Source organism: Onychomys torridus, chromosome 21, assembly GCF_903995425.1.
Source record: "Onychomys torridus chromosome 21, mOncTor1.1, whole genome shotgun sequence".
Lineage (NCBI taxonomy): Eukaryota > Metazoa > Chordata > Mammalia > Rodentia > Cricetidae > Onychomys > Onychomys torridus.
This window is the reverse complement of record NC_050463.1, coordinates 43259346-43286004: the sequence shown is the minus strand read 5'-3', so window position 1 is coordinate 43286004 and position 26659 is coordinate 43259346. Positions and strand designations below refer to the sequence as shown.

The window sequence follows — 26659 nt, the reverse complement described above, 5'->3', positions numbered from 1 at the left end:
GACAGGACACCGTGTCAAAGCCCTTCATGTCAAAACCAACAAAGCCTCTGTCACCACAAAGCCCCCATTTGTTGAGAAGAGCATATACTCTCATCACACAATCACTTTGTTTTTCTAGGATGTACTCACAGAAAACCCACAACTTGAAATATTTTGGTTTTGTTTGTTTGTTTTTAGTAAAGATAACATCACTTCATAAGGTTTTTAATATCTGACATATCAAAAGATTAAATTATAGAACCCTATTAACTTACCACCCTCCCTTTTTTTGAGATAACAGTCTTACTATAAAGCCAACACTGACCTCTAATTCACCATCCTCCTGCCCTGCCTCACAAATGCTGGGATTATAGGCATGTACCACCATGTATCACATTTAATTTATAACTGAGTATTATAACTATAAGCATCAATAGCTTGATCACATGATGACCACTTAATATTTCACATTTAAGACTAGTACAGGTATATATCTAAGGGTTGTCAAACAGAGCTACACGACTAAAAATCAATACCTGTTTCCCATTCCTTCTTCACACCTTCTGTGCTAGGCAGCAGAGAGGAGTAGATTGTCAATCAACTGTCCTCACGTGGAAACCGTCTTGGCTTTCCAAGAGGGCCTATGAAATCACAAGGATCCTGAGAGTGAAGGAGCAAGCAGAAGTGCCTGGCTTGGAGTGAAGTAACATGGGAAAGACTCAACTGGCCAGGCCAGCTTTGGAGGTAGGCAGCGTAACAAGCCAGGGAATCGGGGTAGTCTAGAAAAGCCTATGGAGTAGCCCTACAGGCAACCAGAGGAGCCCACTCATGCTCATTTCAACCTCTGACCTCCTGAGGCCAAGATCAACGCATGCTGTGCCACCAAGTTCGTGACGATGTGGTAGAACAGCCTTGGAATAATTAAGGCACACCATGTTTCACTGCCAATCCTAAAATGCAGGCAACTTATCAGACTCCAATTCCATGAACTGTGCTTCTCATCCAGCAACTGTTTCCTAATGTGTTTCTGAACTGGACCAACAATAACAAAAAGAAAGAGAAAGAAATCTCTAAGAACTTCAAAATTGAATAAAAATCCTCCAATGTCTCACCTGAGACCGTATCCCACCTCAAAAACCTATGACATCAAGTACACATCTCACGGAGAGAACCCGAGGTCAGCCTTCACACAAGTCCTCTCTCCTGCTGCTTTTCCAGGGGGTGCTACAGAGTTTACATTGGAAAAGAGCAAACAATTTGGGGTGATGGCAGAAGCCTACTGGACTAGTTCTACACCAGGCAGATCTCAGCACTAAAGCACAATAAGCTTATTCACCAAGGCCAGGGAGACACTGGTATCCATCACAGTAACAGTACAAGTACCTGCTCAGAGCATTCACTCTGTGCAAATCACTCTGTGACTGTGAAAATTTCCCCAAAAAAGTTTATTTATAGACAAAGTTTCATTACTCTTCTAAATCTCACTACTAATTTGGAAAAAGTACAGATGAAAACAGAAAAAATACTTTAAATGAGAATCCAAAGTGTGATCAACAATATCTAAGTAGTGAGAGTAAAAAAAATAAATGGCATGATTTCTTCAAGACACACGCAGGCTTACACACAGGTCAGCTCCAATTGGTGACATGAATTTCCCCATGACTTTACCAAGTCATGGGGTTCTCAATGTGGACTTGCAGCTAACGGGCAAGTGGTCATGCAAATGAAAACCGCAGCAGACCACCCCTCCAGGTGACTGCAGCTGGAGAGGAGGCTCGTGGGACAAGAGACAGACATGAAGAGGAGTATCGTCCACTGACAAAGCCAGCCAACCTAAGGAGAGGAGAGTCTGAAGCCCGACACAATATACTGTGTAAATATCTGCTGAGGGACTTGCAAATGGAAAGCTCCTCCCTCCTCCTTAAACAGCACAGGATGCACACAGGTACTAGGGAGACCCGCTGCATGATGATAGTCTTCACTGGTGCTAGATATCAACAGTAACATGTGAGTATTTACGGCAGGAAGAGGGGTGGGGGCAATGGGGAGGGTGGGAGGTGGGGGTCCCACGCTGACTAAAAAGAACACAGGATAACGTGAAGGCAAGAGGATGGTAAAGAAGTTCATCAACAAAAACTGTTAAAAAGCCCATTAGAAAAGTGAGACATCTGAATGAGGAAAGCAAGACACCATGTCTCTGCTGAACTATCACCATGGTAAAGATATAAATTCCTCTTAAGTTAATACAGAAAGTGCATGCACATTCGAAGGAAATCCTAGAACTTGTCACAGAACTGAACATGCTGAATGAGTAACAGGAAAGGTAGATGTAGGGTGTCCATGGGAGAGGAGCATGCCAACTCAATCCACACGGGACAGTCCACCCTGCCTAGCTGGGTTTGTGCATCTTGACTTGGAAGCATTTCCCTGCCTTTGTGTCATTAAGACATGTTCCCCAGCCAAGGGTGGTGATGCATTCCTGTAATAGCAGTATTTGGGGGACTGAGGTAGAAGGATGGTAAGTTTGAAGCAGGCAGGCCTACACAACAAATTCAAAGACAGCTTGGGTTATACATAGTGAGTGTGTGTGTGTGTGTGTGTGTGTGTGTGTGTGTGTGTGTATATGCATACATGTGTGTATCATATATATTTTTGAAGGAAAATTTGACTTAAATTTAAAACTTGTATTTACAAATAAAAATAATAAATGGGGGAAGTTTACAACATATAAAACCAATAGTATATCCATACAAAGGATTTACAATGATCTCCCACCAATCCAAAAGAACAATGGACAAGGAATAAATAAGCAATAGAAGGACATAAAAGAAATCCAAAAACCAAATGTGCAGATTTATACCAACACCCCTCAAAGGTTTAGCAAGTCTTACAAACTAGTGAGATTCCATTTACAGTGCAAATGTTTACCTATGGTGAGAAGGTTTATGGACAGAAACTATCATCATTATTAGTGTGGCTATGTTTACAATGTAACATGAGAAAATATTTTTTAAATATAATGTAAGGACACACACTAAAATCATGAAAGGTAAGCTGGCTCGGAGGTTTAGAGCACTGACTGCTCTTCCTGAAGACCCTGGTTCAATTCCCAGCACCCACATGTCAGCTCACAACTCCAGTCCAAAAGGATCCAACACCCTCTCCCCGTCTCCATGGGCGCTGTACGCACATGGTGCAGAGGCGCAGGTGCAGGTAAGACCCATACACACAAAATAAAATTCAAACCATGCAAATGAAGTCATGAAAGCTGCCTCTTGAAGGGTTAAATATAGGAAAGGAGCAGGAACTTGATGGCTATACCCTGAGCATTCGCTGACTTACCACTGAAACCGCTATTAGGTTTTTATAGAAATTGAGTCTACAAACAGGAACTCCTAGCACTAATGTCATGTTCTGCTTCCCTAGGTTCCTCCACCAAGAATACTCAGATGCAGAGCAGAGGCAGAAGGGATCTGCGTGTTTGTTTACGTTCAGAGTCACACTTAACATTGTCACATATGTGACAATCATATTATCATATAAATATATTTATGTAACTTTTAGGTATATAAAGATACAAGGTAAAATTATTAATTACAAGTAAATAGAAAATTTATAACACAAATGTATTCACTTTTAAACAAATCCACTCTCTGCCCTCCAACTCCTCCCACACCCTCACCACTTGTCCCTCCCAACTTCAAGTACTCTTTTTATTAACCCACTGAATGAGCACAGCACTGCCGGCATGTGCACGGGTGTAAGGCCACCACTCAAAATGGACCGCCGCCTACCACGGGCCACTTCCAGATGACACGGACTCTCCCTCCCCCAGCAGCCATCCAGTGCCAACAGCCCTTCAGCTATGGCGAGGACTTCCCTCCCTCGTGCAGTCCACAACTGTGGCTGACTTGGTTTTGTGTATACAGTCACAGCCTCTGTGACAAACCCCTATCTAAAACTGTTGTGCACTAAGCCAAGAAACCACGCTGGGTGGGTCATAAGCCCCAGGGGAGAGCTCTGCTATTAGGCAGCTAAATGGACAGAGTATTGGACTGTACCGTAAACAGTTTTCGTGACACCATGTGTCCATGCGGCTCTCAGTCTTCGCCAGAGGAGCGAGAGTGAGGAGAGACTAGAGAGTGTTCTCCTTAATTGGAACCCCCTCCCTAGGACTCAGGGATCCTCACAGGAAAGGAGGCAGAAAGGCTGTAAGAGCCAGAAGCAGTGAACGAATGCTACAGAACAGTGCTTTCCAGACATGACAGCCACTGCGCTCATACACAAAACGACTTCTCCTTCACAAAAACACAAAATGGAAGAAAATCTTCACTATGAAATATTGTGGTAATGTGTTAGCAGAAACTATCAAGGTTTTGGGAGTCAGGGCATAAAGGTCAAATACCTTTGCAGAAAAGTACGCAATCTGCAGACATGCCTTTCTCATTAATTTTGTGTACAAAGTACGCAGTAAGCAACTGAAGGACAGTAGACAATGCCATTTCTAACTCTCCAGACATCAATGAGCACCTGAATTCCCCCACTGCACAGTTACTGAGTATCTCGTGCAGAGCTACTTAGTAGGCTTACAATCTGTATGTACATTCCGTACATCCACAGCCTTTGACACACACTCTTCCACAGAAATGAGCATGGACCCAATCCACTGCAGATGAATTACTAGTAACCATTATCAACCACTATCAACTGCAGCACAGAACCCTGGCAGCAACCTTGGAGCTAGGTACAAAACATCATCACAGGGACAAGTGCATGAAGGAAGATGTCAGAGGGTGTCACAGGGAGGCAGCCTTTGAAAAGTTCCCAGACAGGTAAGCGGGTTAAGTAGCAGCACTCAGGCCAAGGGAACATGCTGCATTGGGACCTGTAGGAAATGCAGTGAGTGCCTGCAGGAACAGGAGAGGAAATGCAGGGGATCCTTGGCATCACAAGTGTTTAATCGTGATCTCTTCCTTGAGTACTTAGCACAATTCGCTGCAACAGTTAATCAAGTCATAATTCCATCACTGAGTTGGAGCCATTTGGGTGTTGTCCACTTCATCTTGGTATTCTTTACAGCATTTACCCAGTGTGCTTCACTCAAGAAACATCTATCTAGGTAGTACATTCGAGGAACCATAGCTGTACAAAAATAAGACACAGTCTTCGTCCTTGGCTTAACCTCTCCAAGCTGCAACTCACCCTCCTGAAAAATGAGGAGTTTAACCAATGACGGATAAAGGCTGTTCCAGCTCTCAGGATCTAACTCTGAAAGTCAGAGCAGAAACACAGGGAGCAGAAAAAAAAAAAAAAAAAAAATAGTGACTGGTGGAGAAACACACACACACACACACAACACACACTGACTGAGAAAAGGCCAGACAGACGATGCAAGCCCTTCAGAACCAAGACCTCATGTAATGATGACAAAATGAAGAGGCAAACTGAAAAAGCATTTCAAGAAGTAGACATGGTTTATTAAGGGTCAGAAGTCTAGTAAATGTTGGAAGAACCTGCCATCTAGTGGCCCACAAAACAAAAAACAAAGAAATAACCAAGAGTTCCAGCTGTTGCATACAATGACTAGAATGCTTAATGCACACAAAAATGAAACAAGGAAAGAAAACAACACTCAGGGCCCAAAATGTTAAAATACTTAAAGAACTGGGTGTGCCCAATGTGGAGCACTTGTCTACCAAGCAGGAGGCATGGGCTACATCCCAGCACCATAACAAAGACTTAAGACCAGACTTGTCAAAACAAGGAGAGTATATAGCATAGTATTTCCTATATGTACACACACACACACACACACACACACACACACACACACACACACACACACACGAATCCACTGTCCCTCTCAAACAAAACTAAGTGAGATTCCTATGAAATAAGTCAAGTTAAGGCAGAAGTTTGCAGGTCTTCATTCACTCCCAAGAATGAACGTAAGGCAGCATTCAGAGCGTAAGAAGAAATGCAGTTGGCCAAGTTGACTTCTTTGGAAAGGGAAGAAGGAAGGAAGGGAGGGAAGGAGGAAGGAAGAGTGGGGAAGAGGAAGGGAAGGAAGGAGGACCCCACTTCCCAGTGCCTATGAGATCCAAAAGTCAGTCTGCAAATCTCAGCAACCCTCAACTCACTTCTAAATCACTCAGCTACCCTACAGTTCTGTCTAAAGATAGCAGCATCTGCACCAGAAGCCGGCCTGTGCTTGTGGAATGGAATGAGAGTACAACATCCACTCAATTGCTGATGCTCACACATCAAGTACAATACTAGACACCCGTCTGTCAATGCACTGAGTCCCTGTGTCATCAAAGTCCAATGCAGCAGACTCTGACAAAAGCATTCTTCCTTTCTTAGGAGCAATCCTGCAGTCCTGCAGTCCTGCAGAGAATCACCAGCCTGTCCCCAGAGCCAGAAAGTTAGCACAGGGCCACCTGCAGGTTCATTCACACAGGAAGCATTTTACCCCACCCCTACCCCTCACTAAGGATAGCTGCTGCTTTGGAATACTCACAGTATCCCCTCCAGCATGGTAAGTTATGTATTCAAAATATGGATGTTTTGATTAAGAGAAAAAGCAAACAGAAACCCACCTGGGATAACCAAATCAGCATCCATGAAGCACAGCTCTTCATCATTCAGCACTCCAGTACTTGAAAGTATTCTTTCCCTATGTCCCTAAAGGCTGTATGTCCTCTCCCATCTCCAGAGCCTCCTTGAACAGCCACGGCCCCGATGACTGTGTGTGTAAGGGCAGCCTTGACTTAACTACTCTTTAGCACTGCAGTTCACCCCTGCTGACAATCATTCACTTAAAGGCAAGCTGACGTCCTATCTATTATTCTCTGTAAATATTGTGTCGAGTTTGGCTTAAAATACTGTTCACTTCGAGGACAGTCTATTTTCAGTCATCCAAAGCCGTGACTTCTCCCTCTGCACAGCTGTGACTTACATTATTCATCAATCAGGTACTTCCCAAGGACTGGATGAAACATTAGTGTGCAAGATAAAACGCTCAAATGGAAACTAAAGGGCCTCTTTTTCTTTCTGGTTTATTCAATTATTTATACAGAATAGTGCTATGGTTTCGATAGGGTTTGATTGTTAACATCAAGGCTCTGGCTCCATGTGTTAAAATTTGATCTCCACTGTGAAGTACTAAGAGGGTATATAAAATTAACCTAACTGCAGTGCTAAGATATGGGGGCTTTTATGGGATTAGGAATAAATAAAGCAATTATGGAGAACCTCCATGATTAAAACGTGGTGGTCGAGAGACCAGATGAGGGCTGGGAGCTCTCTCCCCTCTTACTCCCCCTGCCCTGCCCCCAACGCCGCCCTCCTGTTCCTTTTCCATGGGATAATCTAAAAGGCCACAGGATTCTTGACAGCATGATGGCTATCCACCAGATAATGCCCACAGACCTAGACATTCAGGACTGTAAGCCAAAATAAACCTCTATTCTAAACAAACAAAAAACAGCACACCTCCAGTGTTTCCTGATAGCAAGTACAAATGGAATAACAAAAACAGCTTATTCCACTAGGACGTACATCCATAAAATTCATGACACAGAGGACCTTGACGAGTAATAGGCTCCAAACCCCATTCAATAGTAGCTGCATCATTTTGCACATTTAATGAAATCACTGAGTTGTACTGAAATTGTTAGTCAGTATCATCAAGAACTGGGAGCATGAGTATCTTCTCAAAACAGCAGGTATTTTCTCAGCCTTTCAACATTGCTGAGACATAGTCTAAACTAGTCAATACTAAACAGTACTTGTGTAGTAATCAAAGACCTGGTGGAAATTCAAATAGAATAAATCCAATTTTGCTTACCTATACTTACAATTAAATTAAGAACAAAAACTAAAAGAACTCTACACACTGTTAAAAGTAGTCAGTGTCATTTAAAATGTCTATTAAACATCCTTATTTGTGAGCACATGACCACTAAGACTGACCTCACAGTCCTGAAGTACAGGGAACACTCCAGAGCCTCCTCTAGCAAGCATTCCACCGCCATGCAATAAAAGTTCAATGTCAGAGCCGGAGAGATGGCTCAGTGGATAGGAGCACTTGCTGCTCATGCAGAGTACCTGGGTTCAATTCCCAGCATCCATCTGTAACTCCAGTTTCATGGACTCTGACACCCTCTTCTGACCTCTGAGGCTGCCAAGCACACACATGGTGCACACATACACATTCAGGCAAAATATTCATACACATAAAATAAATCTTAAAGACAAATTTCAGTTCAGTGTTGTCTCCTCTGAGAATGTAAGGGATTCCTTTCAGTCAGAACCACTGTAAACTAAAATAAAACCAGCAGTTCAAAGAAAACAGTAAGACAAAGAAGAGGAGGAGAGTGGTGGCACTCTGGGTGGATGGGGAAGGGAGAGGACTAGAAGATGAGGTACTCTGAGTGTTGAAGGAGAATAAAGTGCATTTCCTGGCCTGACTTAGACATGGAGGCAAATAACCAAGCATGTCCATAGAGAGTATATGCAAGCTGCTCAATTAATTTCTGTTTCATGTTACCCAATTTACCACCCCAATTTGTCTTCTTGAACAAAGTTTGTGGCACCAGACAACACAATGAATTTCATAAAAACCATGAGTTTGTGTGTTATCAATTTATTCTAACTCTACTATGGCTGATTTATTGTGCACTTATAAAACCCTTGTAGATGATGAATGTCACATGCTCGTATTACTAGAGAAAGAGAAAATAAACAAAACTGTGATAAATATTTCACCTCCTTTCATTTAAAAAGGACCACACAGTGAAAACATAAAGCACAAAGCAAATGTTTTATCATTCCCAGTAGGATAGTTACATCCATCCCTGCTTGACAGCCATTCTCCACCAGAAACATCAGCACCATCCATCTCTGAGCCGACGGCTATCAAGGGTCACATATGACTGTGGAATCAAGGAGCACATCTCCTTCAGTTAGAGAATATACCTAACTTTCTGAATCTCATTAACCAGACCACTCTCACTAAACATGCCCTCAGGTGCTTAGTTAGACTCATGTATGCTGAGATTACAGGCATGTACCACCATTCCTGGGTTGGTAATTAACAAGAATGTTTAACTAACTGGAGAGTAGGTTTTTCAAAGAATATATGTCACCATATATGGCCTACAAAGTTCTACATGATTTGGCACTCAGCATTATTCTTTGACTTCAGATAATTAATCTACTTGTCAACTGGCTCCTTCCAAACTGGCCTTCCTGCTATTCCTAGACATCACAAAGGACATTACCAAGTCAGAGCTAGCTATCCTGTCTGCATGGAAGCCTCATATCCTAGCTATCCAGAAACAACTACCCTCCCTTCTTGTCAGTCTCTGGCGAGGTGTCACTTTCCCAGTGGGGGTAACCTAGACACATTTTCTTTTTACAGAAGTACGTGTGCGTGTGTGTGCGCGTGTGTGCGTGTGTGTGTGTGTGTGTGTGTGTGTGTGTGTGTGTGTGCGCGCGTGCGTGCGTGCACACGCACATACACATAGGTATAGGCATATCCCACAGCACGGGAGTTGATATCAGAGGACAGTAGTTTATACAAGCCAATTATCTCTTTCCACCCTGTGAGTGAACTCAAGTCATCGGGTTTCGTGACAAGCTCCTTGGTCTGCCCAGAGAGCTCACCAGCTAGACACTCTAAACTATCATCTGTTCCTCACTCTCCGAGATCTGTGGTAACTTTCTTTTCAGGAGTATTTATCAGCTCCTCACATACTTTATGGCCTTTATTTGTTGCCCATGGTCCCCTCTACAGTAAGTTACGGAAGGTCTAGCAGAGAACACAGAGGGTAGAAATCAACGTTCACTGGGAGGAATGGAAACGTGCTACTGCAACATAGGAACATTGTAGTCACACCTGCAGCTAGCACATTCATGACCAAGCTATGATGTGAGCAGTAAAGGAGAACAGCAAAGCATTGCACATACCGAGCAGAATGAGTAAGAAAAATAAATACCTCTGTCCACAAAGACAAGTCAATACATAACGTGTGAAATTAGAAACAAAACAGTGACAACGTGAGCAGTTTACTTCAATCTTAAAGATGAAGAATCAACTAACAACTGAAAGTTTCTACTTGTGGAAAGCAAGAACTACTTAACACTTGAAATTATATGCAAACATCATTCATAAAAAGGTAAAAGAGAAGAACTATAACAGTACGTGCCATCTTGGGAAGTATTCACCATGCATCTCACACGCCCAGAATTCATATGTACATTATACAGATTGGGAAGTATTCACCATGCATCTCACACACCCAGAATTCATATGTACATTATACAGATTGGGAAGTATTCACCATGCATCTCACACACCCAGAATTCATATGTACATTATACAGATTGGGAAGCATTCACCATGCATCTCACACACCCAGAATTCATATGTACATTATACAGATTGGGAAGTATTCACCATGCATCTCACACACCCAGAATTCATATGTACATTATACAGATTGTGCAAAATGTCAGGACCAAAGTACCTAATAAAATAAACCCTATGATAAGCATTTCATAGTGAATAAGCACTGAGTAGCCAATTAACATACAAAGAGCTGTTCAACATCATTGGTAGACAAAGAAATGCAAATTAAAACTAGAATGAGATATTTTTTGCTCCGTTATTGGGTTTTTGCAGAGCTGAGGATGAACCCAGAACCACGCACATGTACCCCTGGGCTGCACCTGTTCCATCCCAGAGATAATTCTTTGACAGCAGGCATTCAATCTGAGAGTAAACCCACCACCAGGACTACAAACTACCAAGGCTATTCTCATGGCTCTCCACAAACAAACATAAGGCCCCATTGGTGAAGACAACCTCTACGTAACTCACTGAAAATGGAGCTGGTGCCTGCCTAGAGCCTTCATCCTTTGGACTAGTGATTTTGGTACTGCACGTTACTCTACACACTTCCAACGGGGAAAGGTAAACATGGACGCAGCTACAAATCCTTTGCTCTACACAAGTGACCTGGCTGCAAGACACACCCGTGCAGTAGTGGTACAGAGCTTGTAGGAGTAACCAACCACTATCTGATTGGATTTAAGGCCCACTCCATGAGATACAACCCATCCCCAACACTGCTTGGGTGGCCAAGAACCTGAGACTAGATAACCCAGGGACCTGGGGGAAACCCTAATACTATTGTGCTACTAAACATAGCAATAAAATGACTCCTAATGACATTCAGTGCCTTACTCAGTCATCATCAGAGAAGCTTCTTCCTGCAGCAAATGGAAACAAATGCAGACACCCATAACCAAACAATATGCAGAGTGTGAGAGACCTTGGAACATTCAGTCCATCAAATCCTTCCCCTCAAGGGTTCAGGGAACCCCTTTGAAAGAGGAAGCAGAGAGTGTAAGAGTCAGAGGGGATGCAGAAAACCAAGGAAACAAGGCCCTCTAAATCAACAAAATGGATGCACATACGAACTCACAGAGACTGACACAGCATGCACAGGGCCTACACAGGTCTGCAGCAGATGGGCTCCTAGAGCTGAAAAGAGAAGTGAACACACACACACACACACACACACACACACACACACACACACACGCACACACCCTAACCCAGAATCCGTCTCCAATTGGAAACCACTTGCAAATAAAAACCCAGTTCCCTTCAAGGAAGTCTCACTGGAGAAACAAAGCACTCTTAGGGGTAGGCCGCATGCCCTGCAGTAGATGCCCAACACAAAACAAACTCAATGGCATCTTTGGGGGTTCCCTGTCTCAGAGCATTAAGTCAGGACATTTTTTTAAGCCTCATAAGTCCTTTGTTTATGTATTTTGTCTTCTGGTCTTGAGTTTTTATGGGACTCCTGTGTGTGCAAACATGCGCCTCTGCATCTATGTGCATCTCTTGTGCTTTTTCTTTGGCTCTTTTTCTTGTATGGTTGTTTTGTCCTCTTTCAATTGGTCTGTCTCTGCCTCATTTTACTGTATTGCATTTCATTTTATTATTATTCTTTAGATGCCTCCTGTTTGCTAATGAAGAGACAGAAAGGGTGTGAATTGAGATGGGAGATGGAGAAGATTTTGGGAGGAACAGGAGGAGGGGAAACAACATTGTAGGAAAAAAATCTATTTTCAGTACAAGGGAAAAAGGCTCACATGCTGATGGTAAATTGGTGAAACTACTGTAAAAAAAATGGTGGCGTCATCTGATAAACTTGGAGATGCTCCTTCCCAATATTTGGGCCAGTCAAGTTCTGGTTCTGCACATACTCAGGCACATATGTGCCAAAGTAGCAAACAATGACTGTTAGCACAATACAACTTGACAACTTTTAAAACACCCTGAAAAAAATCAATTTTCATCTACAGGAGAATGAAGAAACATGCTGCACAGCATTGAAAAAATGAAATACCCTACTAGTAGTTAAAAAATAAATGAACTAGAGCAATATAAATCAAACATCAAGTCAGAGAGCAAGATTTGTGTATCTTCTGTGTGATTTCATTCACATAAAATGAAAACAAGACAGCTAATATAAGGAAGTGATAACACTGTGAAGAAGGAAAGGGAATAATATTTACAGCTAAAGGTAGTGTTTTCTCTCTGACAAGACAATGGGGTCATGAAAGTGGGGGGGAGAGTCTGTGTCTGTGTGTGATTGTGTGGGTATCTGTGTCTGTGTGTCTGTCTGTGTATTTGTGTGTCTGTGTGTCCATGACTATATGTATGCAAGTCCTTCAGCCACATAAACATTTCATCCAATTCTGAACACAAAGCTACAGACTTACCGGGACTGGCATGCTCGTCCCAGCTGTACACACTCTTAGTCAGAGACTCCAGCATATGACAGAGTGTTTAGGACTCACCAGGAGTCATAGACTAAATTCAAACTTCAGAGCTCATGTTTTGTTCTTCTGACTAAAATCTGATACTCTTTCCTTTTAGAGAACCAGACAGGTAACTTGGCCAACTCACAAAATACATGTCAACTTCAGTCTCAAGTAACAAAGAGGGAAGGTCACCGAAAGTAGACATTCACAGTGTCTAGTAAACCTCAGTGGAGGAGGTAGGTAAACACGGAAGCAGAGAAACTATGAAGAACAGGGTAGAAGTACTGGGAGGAACCCTGCAAACAACAAGCTGTCAGCCTGACTCTGTGATGGAGAGGTGATGTCTACCGAGACCCTTTCGTAGGAAGGCACTGCATACATGGTCCTTCCTCAGTCCTCCAAATGGCGCTGAGACACGTATTATGTAGAGAGAGGAAGAAGGTCTAGAAGGCTAATAGGACAGGACAAATTTCTCAATGAGATTTCCAGTGTCTTGTCTGACTCAGAGACATTCACTGAGCCAGGCCAGAGGCAGAAGGATCAGAGTACGAGTGAAGTATTATAGATAGTGAGCACAACTACACACAGGAGCATAGAATGAAGACAGCAACATTTCTGCATGTACCTAATAGTCCAGTAAATACGAGAACAAAGGACTGCTCACCTATGGCCAGGGTGGTAAACAGCGGTATTTATTCCATGAGGATAATGACCACTAAAGCTGAAACTGTGACTCTCTTGGTAGCTCTGATTTGTTCCAACACTAGGATAAAGAAAACAAAACAGAAATAAGTAGCAGCAAAGCACCACGGGCACCACGGGCACCACGGGCACCACGGGCACTGCAGCAGGTAGTCTTCGGGGACAGACAACACCAGACACTGTGGAGGATGTGAAACAACCGGAGACAGTACAGTGGGAGATGACTGACGTGACCACACTGTTAAAAAGTCTGAAAGCTCGTATAAAAATAAACGACATGACCCTATGACCAGCAATCCCACCGGAAGATAATGGCCCAGGAGGAATTAAATGTTTGTCCATAAAGACTTATGCAAGAATGGTCATAGTACAATCTGTGCCATGATCCAATGGTCAAGAACGGTCCAGTATGCCACAGCCCCAAACTGGAAAGTCTATCTACAAAGGAATGAATAAACAAACCATCAGATATCTGTGTATCTATATGTAAATATATTTATATAACTCATGAAAGATAAATCACTGGTAAAAAAAAGGAATAAGGTAATGATACACAAAAAAATTAATGAATTTCAAAATACGCTGAATAAATAAGATTTGGGCAAAAGATTGTATATTATATTATTCCATTGATGTGAACTGTTTCAATGGGCAAAACTATTTTGTGATAAAAATAAAATTTTTGAAAATGGCAGTTGTCATGGGTAGGTGTGGAGAAGGAAGGAAGAAGGGAGCTCTCTAGTGGGGTGAATGTCCTATTTCTTGACAGGTCTGAATGGTACAAATCAGTGCACCTATCAAACTCACAGGGAGCTACAATTGAGATCTATGCATCCCCCCACTGTATGCAGCTTTCATCTCCAAAAAAATCGATGAGCAAATAATATGCATTCTTAATAATATGCATTCTCAAGCATTTGATGTTTCCAAATCACTATGAAACACAAGAAACAAATGCAAGAATATTCACTATACAAGTCTTTCAAAGTGCCTAATGTGTTTGCAATTTTTCATAGTATGATAAAATTTTTCATAGTATAAAATATCAATACCTGACATTAAATCAGAAAAATAAACATTATATCAAAATGACTTCCAATACATTTTTACCTGACAAGGTAACTTCTAAGTTCTCCTCGGTAATTGATGACCAAGAGCTCTGCAGACCATTGTGCACTTGCTTTGTATTCTAAAAATACCAACCCAGCAATGGCATAGCTCAAGTCACCAGCAAAGCTTGATGCCTGAAAACAGGAAGAAAGTAAGTTACTATAGAGAGCAGAAACATTAGCACATGCCTAACTAGACAACATCCCAGACATTGGCTGTGACACCAAGTTTAGACCAGGCTCCTCACCAGATAGGAGCCACAGCAAGCTCCTTGAAATACTCAACTAAAAAACCACATTTCTATTCAAATTCTCTGTAAAATAAAGAAGAAAAAAGAAAAGCAGGAGATGCCACCATTCGGCCTCTTTCAAGACACAAGCTTTCAAGTATTAATCAAGTATTAAGTCTATGTGAAAAAGACTTAGGTCCCTTCCAGTGCCTACTCAGCAATTCAAAGGGGAGGATGCAACACTCAAGTCAGCCTTTCCATCAAGCAACTATCTGAGCGTGCTGAAGGAGATCTGAAGTCTAAGCCCCTTTGGAGGTATACCAAACAGTATCCACCTAGAACATGACTGGAATGCTCCATCTTGGTGTGGAGACTATTTTAGGTTAAAGACAACTAAGAATCAATGGACAGACTGGGATCTGTAGTCTCCCCTTCCTTAAAAATGAGGTACAAATTTCCCTTAGTGATAGTCCCTCTGGAGTAGGCAGAGGAAGAGGAGGTACACCAAAAGAAGTCTGTAAGCCTTCTAAAGAGCAGTTAGGTCCTTCATATAGCCCCACCTCCTTTTCCACAGTGCACCAACCCCAGCAGCCCTCACTCCATTTCTCTTGTGCAGTCCCATCTCCACACTTCACAAGCCTGTTAAAACAGTACATAAGCTCCTGGCGCAAACTGTTTCTTTGGGTTTTCACTTTTCTAAAAAGCCCTGTGCAGGCAAAAATACAAGTATCAATAATCATGTTATTATGTTAATCTGTCTCTTATAAAAATTTATTTGCAGGCCCGCAAAAACTAAATTCAAGAAAGTGGGAAAAAAAATAAAAGTTTTTCTTCTCCAACATTTCAAATAGTTCTTCATGACCTAGAACTATTCAATGAACACCCCATATAGGCCTAATCCAAACAAAGAGAGTCTACAAATATGAAAATATCAAAACTCATTGCAAATTTCACACTGAATACCAAGGCAAAAATGCAAAACACCTCATAACATTTCATAATGATTACACGTTGAAATGATCATGTGATGGATATACTGTAATTAAATAATACAGCCCCCATAAGTTTCACATGTCTCTTATTACAATGACTTGAAAATGTAAAATTATACTTGACCACATAGATCACTCTCATTACAGTCCTAATGGACAGCACTAGCCTGTTCAATGGTAATTTGAACCTTAGTTAGGTTTTGTGGAATGTCTACAATATGAGCTCTGTTCATTCTTTCCATGTTTCCACTTGTTATTTCTTAGGAAAATCATTCCCTATGTCACGGGCTGTCGACATTAACTTCTTAAATCAGCCCTATTACTTTTTCTCTACTCTCCCTTTGAATTCCTGCCTTTTTAATGTAATGTTCAGTTTCTCCAGAAGTGGCTTCTCCTTCAACAGCCCATGGATTTCTTCCCTCACTATAGACTATCAACAATTCATACCATGATAAAAGGAAAACTGAGGTGCCCTACATATAATATATAATAGGAGGGCAGAAGATGGGGGGATAGTAATAGGAAAAGGAAAGCAGGAGGCCAGCACACTCTTCACGCTGAAACCCTGACTTAAATCCCATCACAACGAACCACCAGACCCACATGCAAGGCTGCTTGACTGTTCGGCCAGTCAGTCCATAACCAGCGACTGCTTCTCCTTACAGACGGTCCTCATGTTCTCAGCTTCCCAGCTTCCCATCATCCCATCTCCTTTCTATAGCGATGGAGGTGCACTGTAAACAGTGCTTTCATTCTCCTAAGTCTACCAAACGACTCTTCAGTCTGAGACAGGAGACAGTCTCTAAATGGTATATAGAGCCTTGCTCATGAAAGACAGGAGACATTTCTCTGGACCTGATCTTTTGCTGCTCTCGATCATGACTCAATAAACCCTTTTATTTCAGATATCCCCTGATCTTAAGAGTTTCATCATTTCTGTTCATTTCTTGTCATAAAATGGCTTACACCTACAAAGTACATTAACAAATACAAAGAATAAAAACTACATGACTATAAGTATCTAACTAGATGGTAAGTATTTTAAGATCATAGCTTATTATTCTCATTTATACTTGAATTCTGCCTCTCTTCACACTCATCCATTGCCACGTAATACACAGAAGACACACAAACACACACAGGGTGGGCGTGGCAATAATTTAAAATGCACACATACCGGGGAAATGACAAAGAGCTCACTTCCCATGAGATCAAACACTCGGACAGTCCCAGTGCTTTCAGCATAGGCCAGGAGCGTGCAGTCATAGCTCCAGGCCACCCGTCTCCACTGGGGCCTTGGGTCTTTTGGAACTAGAAGGAAAAGAAAAGAGTGTTTTAAACAAGATGTAATAAAGAGAGCTAATAGTTTTAATGACTGCAGCTAACATCAGTATTCAGAAAGTATGTCATCTCCTAAGGTGATCTAATAATTAATACTTCAGTTAACACAAGAGTTCTCAGAAACCTACTTCAAGACACAAACCATGGCAAACTCTGGCTCCATTACTTCATAAGCAAAGCAGCTGACTGAGACCAGACCTCTGATAAATGCTGAACATGCCCTAGACTACTAAGGGCTCAAGAATAAATTACTCAAGATACTTATGAAATTTAGAGTAATCAAAAGCCCAGAGCCCAGGTTCTTAAACTGAAATCTAACTGTGGGAGTCAAGGAAAAGTTGAGAATGATAAAAAGATACTGGACACACAATGACCAAAAATTGATTCAAAATCAAACACATAATAAATCTGAAGTGCACCTATGGCAGAGGTCTCCCATACTGTACTCCCTAGCTACAGTACAGCTCTGAGCACACAGCATATGCACTTTGTAGATGCACAAGACGTCAGACCATACAACACCAAGGAAGACTGCCTGAAATCCTCACTCAAAAATGACTATTTAATGAACTAGCCTCTTTACTATACATACAAAATTTTCTGCTTTTATACATATATAAAACATATTTTATTTACAGAAAACAAAGACTTAATATTTCCCTATCATCATTTCTCAACATGTATCAAATATTTGGACTGTACTGTGTTAGAATGTTTGGTTTTAAAACTGCTAATTGAGTTGATGGCTTGAGAAACTGTTCAAAGAATTTCGGTTTAGAATTAGGACACAACTTCCCACAATTTCTAAATGGTCTTAAACATACTTCTGCCATTTGGGATTATGTATTTATGTGAAGCATATTCTCAGCATTGATGGCTACAAAATCATAGTGTCAATCAAACTCTACAAGACACTAAAGATGCTTGATATCATGCAGTGCCATGTAAGCAAGTACATCTATCTCATTGGTAAGAAGGTTTGTTTTCCTCTTTAGTAAAAGATAAGATTATATATAAATACACACACACACACACACACACACACACACACACACACACACATATATATACCAAAAATATTTTTAAATACATTTTATGCTTTTTTTCAGTAAACATTTTATTTGCAGACCTACTTCATATATCTATATACCTGGGTATATATAAATTTTTCAGACATATAAGGGTCACAAGTAGATATATATATATTAAGGCAGATGAATCAAGAGCTATTCTTTTTTTTTTTTTTGGTTTTTAGAGACAGGGTTTCTCTGTGTAGCTTTGCGCCTTTCCTGGAACTCACTCTGTAGACCAGGCTGGCCTCGAACTCACAAAGATCCTCCTGCCTCTGCCTCTCAAGTACTGGGATTAAAGGCATGTGCCACCACCACCCGGCTAAGAGCTATTCTTAATCATAAAATTTTAAGATTTTGATAATAAATGTCTTAATAATCCTAACAAAACCATATGCAAATAGATTTTAAAATCACAAGTAAATCTTCCATATGACTCTGAAGTCTCATTTCTGATTATTTCCAATGCAAATGTGATCAGCACATCTATGAGACATCTAGGCTCCCGTGTTTGTTACTTCATTATTTACAACAGCCATGAAACAGGAAGTGTGTTTATCAACCTATGTTAGGTAAGTAAAATCTGACACACACATGTGCATAATGGAATACTCTCCAGCCATGAACAGAACGCAGTCCCATCGTCTGCATCAACAAGGAGGGACTGGAGGTCTTTATGTTCTGTGAGATGAGGCAGGCCCACAGACAATTACTGTACAATCTCATTCGTACATGAAATCTTACAAAGCTGATCTCACAAAATCTGAGAGCACAAAGGTGGCTCCAGAGAGAGACAGCGGGGCGGGTGAGATGAGGCCATGTTTATGGATGGGGACTAAGCTACAAAGAGCGTGCGGTCTTCTGAGTCATCACTGCAGCCAGGTCTCATCTCTTGCTTTGACTCTTACAGTAGTATCCTTGTAACTACTCTTCACACATGCATCTCTCCTTTCTTCCCTCCTTGGCATTTTCCAAAGATAACTCTTCAGGTAGGAAGACAAACAGACCACATCTTCCTGCTGTCCTAAAATCCCTGATGGTTCTGTTCCTAACAACACAAGTACTGACTTCTCCATATACACAAAAGACCCCAGCATGGAGTTCTAGCTTTCTCTCCACCACTTCCTCCATGACATCTTTAACGCCGACCTCACCCCCTGGGAAATAAGCAAACCCGTGTCTCCCACACACTGCACTGTCTCTGACAGACAGTGCATTTCTCCTTCCTTGACACTCTTCAAAGTTGACAGTGTTCTCTGTGCATACCACATATGCTGAGCACAAATTCTTTTGAAGTATTTACCACGTCATATTATGTGGCTTACATCACTGTCTGTCCCATGGGTCTCTGATGGCCTTAAGATTGGAGAACATATCATATTCTGCCCTGCTGTCCCAGGAATTCCCTCCTTTGTTAACCATTTCTAGAAACCCCTAACAGTCACTCTCAGATATCTATCTGTCCATGAGCTCGTCTAAATCCCATCAAGCTGCCAAGATAGCCACCCCATCTTCATCCTGCGTTGTTTCCCTCGACATATTTGGTCACACAACACAATGACTAGAATCTAAGTTAACAAGCAGGTAAGGCTGGCACCCGAAAAGTATCACAGAAGGAGCTAACTCAGGAAGTCTGCCAAACAGTGCGTCCTGGGGGAGACTGAGCTACAGACTGAGACCTGGCTAATGAAATCAAGCAGTTAATTTAAGAAGTGGGATACTATCAACACAGTAAGTTGAAGAAAGCTAAATATATTGCATGATCCTACCCCATTTTTTAAAAATGCAATCCATGTGTACACAAGATTACCAAAGAGTTATTTTAAGTTATTAATTTAAACACCTAAGAAGAATGTAAATTAAAATACACATATTACTTTTTTCTACTTCCCTGTATTACTTGAATTCGCTACAACTATGTTATCACACTTATTATTAAAATAAATAAAATAATAAATTTCAAGCTAGGATGCTCATCATAAATGGAGCAAAGAGAAAAGCAGAATAGGCAGATTTAATCCTAACCAAATCAATAACTGTGCTAAACATAAATGCTCTAAACATTACAGTTAAGTGACAGAAATATTTAGAGTATGAAAAAGGTAAAATCCAATCAAATGCTCCCTGCCAGGCACATATATTAAATAAAAACATGAAGAGAACGGTGAGCCCTAGGCCAGCCTAGGCTGAGTAGTAAACACTGCCTCAAATAAGTAAGAAAGATAATAAATAAACAAATGGAGGTTTGAAATGAATTATCAAATTTCCATCTTCCACCTAGCAAAATGAAAGCAACTTAAACTCTGTACGCAGAAGGAAAAATTATAAAGGCAAAAATCAAAGAAAATAAATAACAAAAAGAAATCAACCACAAAATTTTATTATTGAAGAATGTTAGTAGCCTGACAAAATTATGGCCTGAGTGAAGAAAAAGAGAAAAGAAACAACCGAAGAGATATCAGTACAGATCCAGTGGGTAATAAAGTAGTGATAGAGAATATAAAGCAGAATGTTATAAATAACTTTATAGCTACGAATTGTACAATTCAAAGAGAGATTTCATGCAAAAGCCAAAATTGTGAAGGTTTTTAACATGTTTCTAAAACTAAATTCAATCCTGCTTAAAAAAAAAAAATGCCAACTTCTTTCATGAATTCTATAAAGCATTTAAGAAAAAAAATTCAGATTCTATGCAAACTCTTCAGAAAATAAAAAAAGCAACAACAACCACTATATATAGAGAGAGAGTTCATACCTCTATCCCTTGTGAATACAGGTACAATATTTTGATGACTGTGTCATTTAAAATATCATGCTTGCACAGCATCCAACAGTAAGCTCAAGAGGCTTCGGGAAGTAAGAGGCAATCAGGAGCCATAAGCCCGCCCACCCCTCATTGGAAGGCCAATGGTCTCTCAGCATTCCTACAGTAGGCAAGAGAATGAACAACTCAGCCCAACAGCTCTTCAACAGTCTAATCCCAGCTGCAATTCTTAAGACAGAAAAGAAGACTGAGTTACCATCAACGGTCTGGCCAACAGAGCCAAACAACTTCCAATCCACATTTCAGACATTCTCAAATGGCCTATCTTTTATAAAACAATAATTGAAAAATATCAAAGTGGAACCAAATAGCTCCTATTTCAGTTTGCAGACTCTGCAATATGTAGTCTCAAAAATGCATTAACAACAATCTGGCTCCTCTTCTCCAAGCACACACATGAAATATCATTTGGTATATGGGAGTGATTCCCATAAAGACGAGTCAAATAATAAGCAAATGATCATTGCCTTGCATTATACGAAATGGACAGAAGCCATTAATGCAGCATTAAGGTCATAAATTCACACATTCAGAAGCCAACAAAATAAACCATTAGTTCTCACCGCATTATCTCATCTTGGCTGCCACATTAACTGTACACACTAAAAAACTCTAACAAATATAATTTGTACGAAATACAGAACAGTTAAGCTTCCTATTTTCGTGTTAATTCGTGGCTTTTCAGCTTACCTACTGGCTAAGAGAAGGGGCCTAATGCACACACTCAAAAGGGCACTCCCTGTATATCAGGAGCACTCCACCACTGAGCATGCTCAAAAGAAGCCTATCTCGACTCCCTAAGCCTTCAGCCAGCAAAAAAAGCTGCACTGGCAAACAGGTAACTGAATGCCCATGTGACTCTTTGGTAGACTTCTTGGTCCTTCTTCAGATCTGACCTCATCTAGCAGCTACTGCTGAGGGAAGAGCATAGAGTGATTTAGAATACATCTGAGTTCCAAGTTGACAGTCAGCATCCAAGCACTGCTTCTCCTTATTTTAGAAAGGCTACTCCACAGAAAGGGCTTATCAATGCACAGAATCCTAATGTGGTTTGTAGACACACTATACACAAGAGAAATATACACAGCATGACTGACGCAATTATTAAAAACTGTACATATGTACTACAATATACAAAACATAAAATAAATGCAAACTTACTCTCAAAAGTTTCCAAAATAAGCCAAGAACAGACAAATACACCCTCATTCATAAAAACCATTTCACTAGTTCCCACATATTACCAACTTAACAGAGTCAAAAAAAATCTTTTGACTACCATATGTGGGAAGTATTCTAAGCACTAGAGATGTATGCAAATATCATGTGTAGGGACCATGTGTGGGAAGCATGCTAGGCACTAGAAATATATGTTACTACCATGTGTGGGAAGCACAAACACTAGAAATGTACATGACTACCATGTGTGGGGACCATGTGTGGGGAAGCACGCTAGGCACTAGACATGTATGTAACTACCATGTGTGGGTACCGTGTGCGGGGAAGCAAGCTAGGCACTAGACATGTATGTAACTACCATGTGTGGGTACCGTGTGCGGGGAAGCAAGCTAGGCACTAGACATGTATGTAACTACCATATGTGGGGAAGCACGCTAAGCACTAGAAAACTTTTTTTAGTGTTGAGTACAAGAGGAGCCCTGCCTTCAAAGAGTTTACAAGTTTATAGTTTGATTGTGAGATATTCCCACAAACTCATGTATTTGAACAACTGGTCCCAGGTGTGGTACTATCTGAGAAGTTGCAGATGTTTTAAAAGTGGAGTCATGCTAAGGGAAGTGGATCAATGAAGGTGGGCCTTGAGCCTTATGTCCCCTCCCTGCCTCCACTCTCCGCTCTCTGTCCCTGACTACCAGCCAGTGGAACCAGTGGTCACACATTCCTGCCTCCATGATGTAAAACCTGAGCCAGCCGGAATAAATGCTCTCTCCCTTAAGTTCTTTTGGTCAAATATTCTTGTCATAGCAATTAGAAAAGTCTCACATAATCTAAGTTGGGAAAAGGAAGTCAGGGTAAGGGTAGCAGCGACTCACAAAGGCTGGGGAAGAGAGCACAGAGGAAAAGTCTGCAGAAAGAGCTGCTTCTTGTCCTCACAGAGGCAGGACTACCGAGTTACTGCAGTGCAGAAGCAGCAGCTTTGTGGCAGAAGGAACTGTGCCCTGAAAAGAAGGCACTGTGGAGCTGAGAAAACTGTACACAGCCCTTCACTACAACACAGGACATCTGGCTAAAAACTCTCCCAGGATGTTGTGCTGGCTAGTTTCAAGGTCAACCTGACTCAAGTTAAAAGTGAGCCTTAATAAAGAAAATGCCTCCATAAGATTGGGCTGTAGACAAGCCTGTAAAGCATTTTCTTAATTAGGATTAATGGGGAAGGGCCCGGCCCATTTGTGGGTGGTGCCATCCTTGGGCTGGTGGTCCTGGGTTCTATAAGAAAGCAGGCTGAACAAGCCATGAGTAGCAAGCCAGTAAGCAGCACCCCTCCATGACTCTGTATCAGCTCCTGCCTCCAGGTTCCTGCTGTGTTTGCGTTCCTGTCCTGACTTCCTTTGATGAACAGTGGAAGTGGAAGCCAAATAAACCCATTCCTCCCCACATTGCTTAGGTCATGGTGTTTCATCACAGCAATGGTATCCCTGACTAATACAGACAGCTAGGATAAGAATGACCTTGAGTTACAAAATAAGAACCATGTTCCACAGTCAGAAGCAATCAACTGAGAAGATTTAGGTAGTCATAGTACCTAATAGTTACTGTTTAGCATTTCCTAAGTAGCTATCATGCACCACTATGTAAAGCTGCATATACATTAACTCTAATTTCTCTGGAACTTAATATTTAAAAAGTATGCACATATTACAGATAATACAAATGAGGCCAGAGTGTGTTAGCTTTCTGTCAATAAAACAAAATATCTAATACTGAACTTAGAAAAGCTAGTAAGAAAGATCAAATCCCAAAATTTTTTATTGTTTTTTTATCTGAACAACTTTGAACTTATAACTATTTATCCCTGTGCTGATTCCAAAATAAAAGACTACAGTACTTACTAATACTTTTCCCAAAAAAAAGCCTTGAATATTTTAAAACACAATTTAAGTTTCAAAGTCCTAAAAAGTATATATGTTAAATCAAAATATTTAAGGATTAAATAATAAACAATTACAATTTGTTAAATGAGTTTAATAAAGTCATAAAAAGGTCTTACTAATAAACACTTTTGGAATATCTATTCAAACTTTACAGAAACATTGTAAACTGTTCTAAATTTTCATATTTCAATATTTTTAGAAACTCTTACCTTGACATTTCCCAATAATTGATGTAAAATCATCTTTTGCAGACCTACAAACATATAAGAAATAAAAACAACAGTTTTACCCTAAGAACACTGACATGTAAGTCTATGAAACAGCTGATACACATGGTCTAGACAACACCTATACATGATCGTAGGTCATCCCTTCTGTCACAGAGCAGGGTGGCTTAGTGTCTCAAACTGGATTCCTTCATTAACAACTGTCTTCTCCTTACAGAAATGGCACTGGAGCAGGAACACTGCACTGCAGCACAAGTGTGCATAAACACGATCTTAGGATGCAGCAGGAATGTCTGCACCACAGGCCCAAAGGATCTGACTCAACCAATCTGGGATGGGACCCAGGTCAGATGACTGGAGCGCCACATGCTGACGCCAGTTAAGAGCCACTAATGTGCAGCATATTACAAGTCCAGTCACAAAGAAAAGGAGCTATATAATGTCTACTTGAATAAATCCCATAACCTAAACAGTTTACAATACATGAACCAGTGACCTGCTTATAATCTACAGCCCTGAAACACAGAACACAGTAATATAATTAGTACAAACTATAATCACAACGAAAACTGGTGAACTCTCAAAACATAATTTAAAAAAATTACCTAAAACGTTAATATCTATAGGACTTGGCCAAGCAATTTCACTTCTATAAAGTTATTCCCAGGAAATAATTACAGATTTATATAGTTATCAAGGACACTAATACAACCCAATTTATAGAGAAGAAAAATATATCAAGTATAAGAAAATTAATTAAATTTTGCTGTGCACATCCAATGAAATATTATGCAATTACTATACCTGACATGGAACAATTTCATAATAGATTAATTTCAAAGGTTACCCAGGAAAAAAAGTGATATAAATCTTAAAGTGTAAATTAAATTTATAAATCACAAAAGTAATTCATAAGTTGGCATCAAATAGAATAAACAATATTATCCACTTATGATACATACACACACATCACACACACACACACACACACACACACACACACACTCACTCACTCACAGAAAGACAAGTTTCAAAGACCATATGTCAAAACATTAATAGTCAAGAAGAAAATTTACCCCTGGCAGTGGGATCAGAACCTGTCCCTAGTGCATAAGCTGGCTTTTTGGAGCCCATTACCTATGGTGGGACACCTTGCACAGACTTGATGCAGGGGGAGGGGCTTAAGCCTGCCTCAGCTGAATGCACCAGGCTCTGCTGACTGCCCAGGGGAGGCCTTATCTTGTCGGGGGAGGGAATGTGGAGTGGGTTGGGGGAAAAGCTGGGAGATGGGAGGAAGAAAAGGGGGGGGATCTGTAGTTGGTATGTAAAATGAATTAAAATGTCTTGATAGAAAAAAAGAAGGTAATTTTTAATTCTTTCATTCTATTTAACTGTATTTTCTATTATTTCTAAAGGGACTACTAAGCACAAAATTTTTAATATTTTAGCTGTTTTTCAAATACTGTTATGCTATAACTACAGATGTAAATACAGAGATAAATATCCAAGACAACACACTGCTTGGTTCCCAAATGGAACGAGGCAGAAAGAGCTCTCTGAAATGAAGCTGACCTGATTCCAACTCAATCTCAGTGACTGAGACACAGCATGAGCGTGCCCTTCCCTTTAAAGAAGGGGATGGCAGTGCCTCACACAGCTAGAGCACACTAAAGGAGACGTCAGTAAATCCGCATTGCATCCATCCTTAAAGTGATGAGCACTGCTATTTTGATGGGGAAGAGCAAAGTGGGATGGACGTAACGGTTTTGCTAAAACATCATACTTTATTCCCTTTAGTAAAGCAAACTCGGGGCAGGAATATTTACACATTTTCTTAAGAGTCTCTTCATGTCTTTGTTGGGCTCTTTCATAGCTTCTAATTAGTTCCCATATTAACTGCAGCCCATAACCACATGGAATTATTACTTCGCTATTTAAGAAATAAAGGAAACATATTAACCACTTATAATCTGTAACTGCTGCCAAAATGCAAATTAAAGAGCAGCTCACACATTGTTATTTTATCCGAAGCCAGTCACAGCACAAGCAAGTTAAGGACAGCATAGTAAATGACTGACAGCGTTTACCACAACAGTAACACTGGAAAGCAACAACCCAAGTATTATTGCAACAAGCAGGGCTACCCCTCAAAACTAAACTGCTTCAGCTTCTCATGTCTCTTTTCTCAGGAACCATTTCCTCTTTACATTGGCTTCCTGACAGCAAATAATG

The 26659-nt window shown here is 40.7% G+C and overlaps 1 protein-coding gene across 2 annotated transcripts in view; it reads right to left on the bottom strand.

Annotated features, from left to right (window-relative positions):
- Nbas (NBAS subunit of NRZ tethering complex) overlaps window positions 1–26659 on the bottom strand; it is a 288955-nt gene that overhangs the window by 252653 nt on the left and 9643 nt on the right. For both annotated transcript variants that reach the window (XM_036170649.1, XM_036170651.1), the window contains exons 7-10: window positions 24410–24453; window positions 17033–17166; window positions 14635–14768; window positions 13487–13585 (exon numbers count right to left, since the gene is read on the bottom strand). In XM_036170649.1, coding sequence (XP_036026542.1) covers window positions 13487–13585; window positions 14635–14768; window positions 17033–17166; window positions 24410–24453 — 411 coding nt within the window. The remainder of the gene's footprint in view (window positions 1–13486; window positions 13586–14634; window positions 14769–17032; window positions 17167–24409; window positions 24454–26659) is intronic.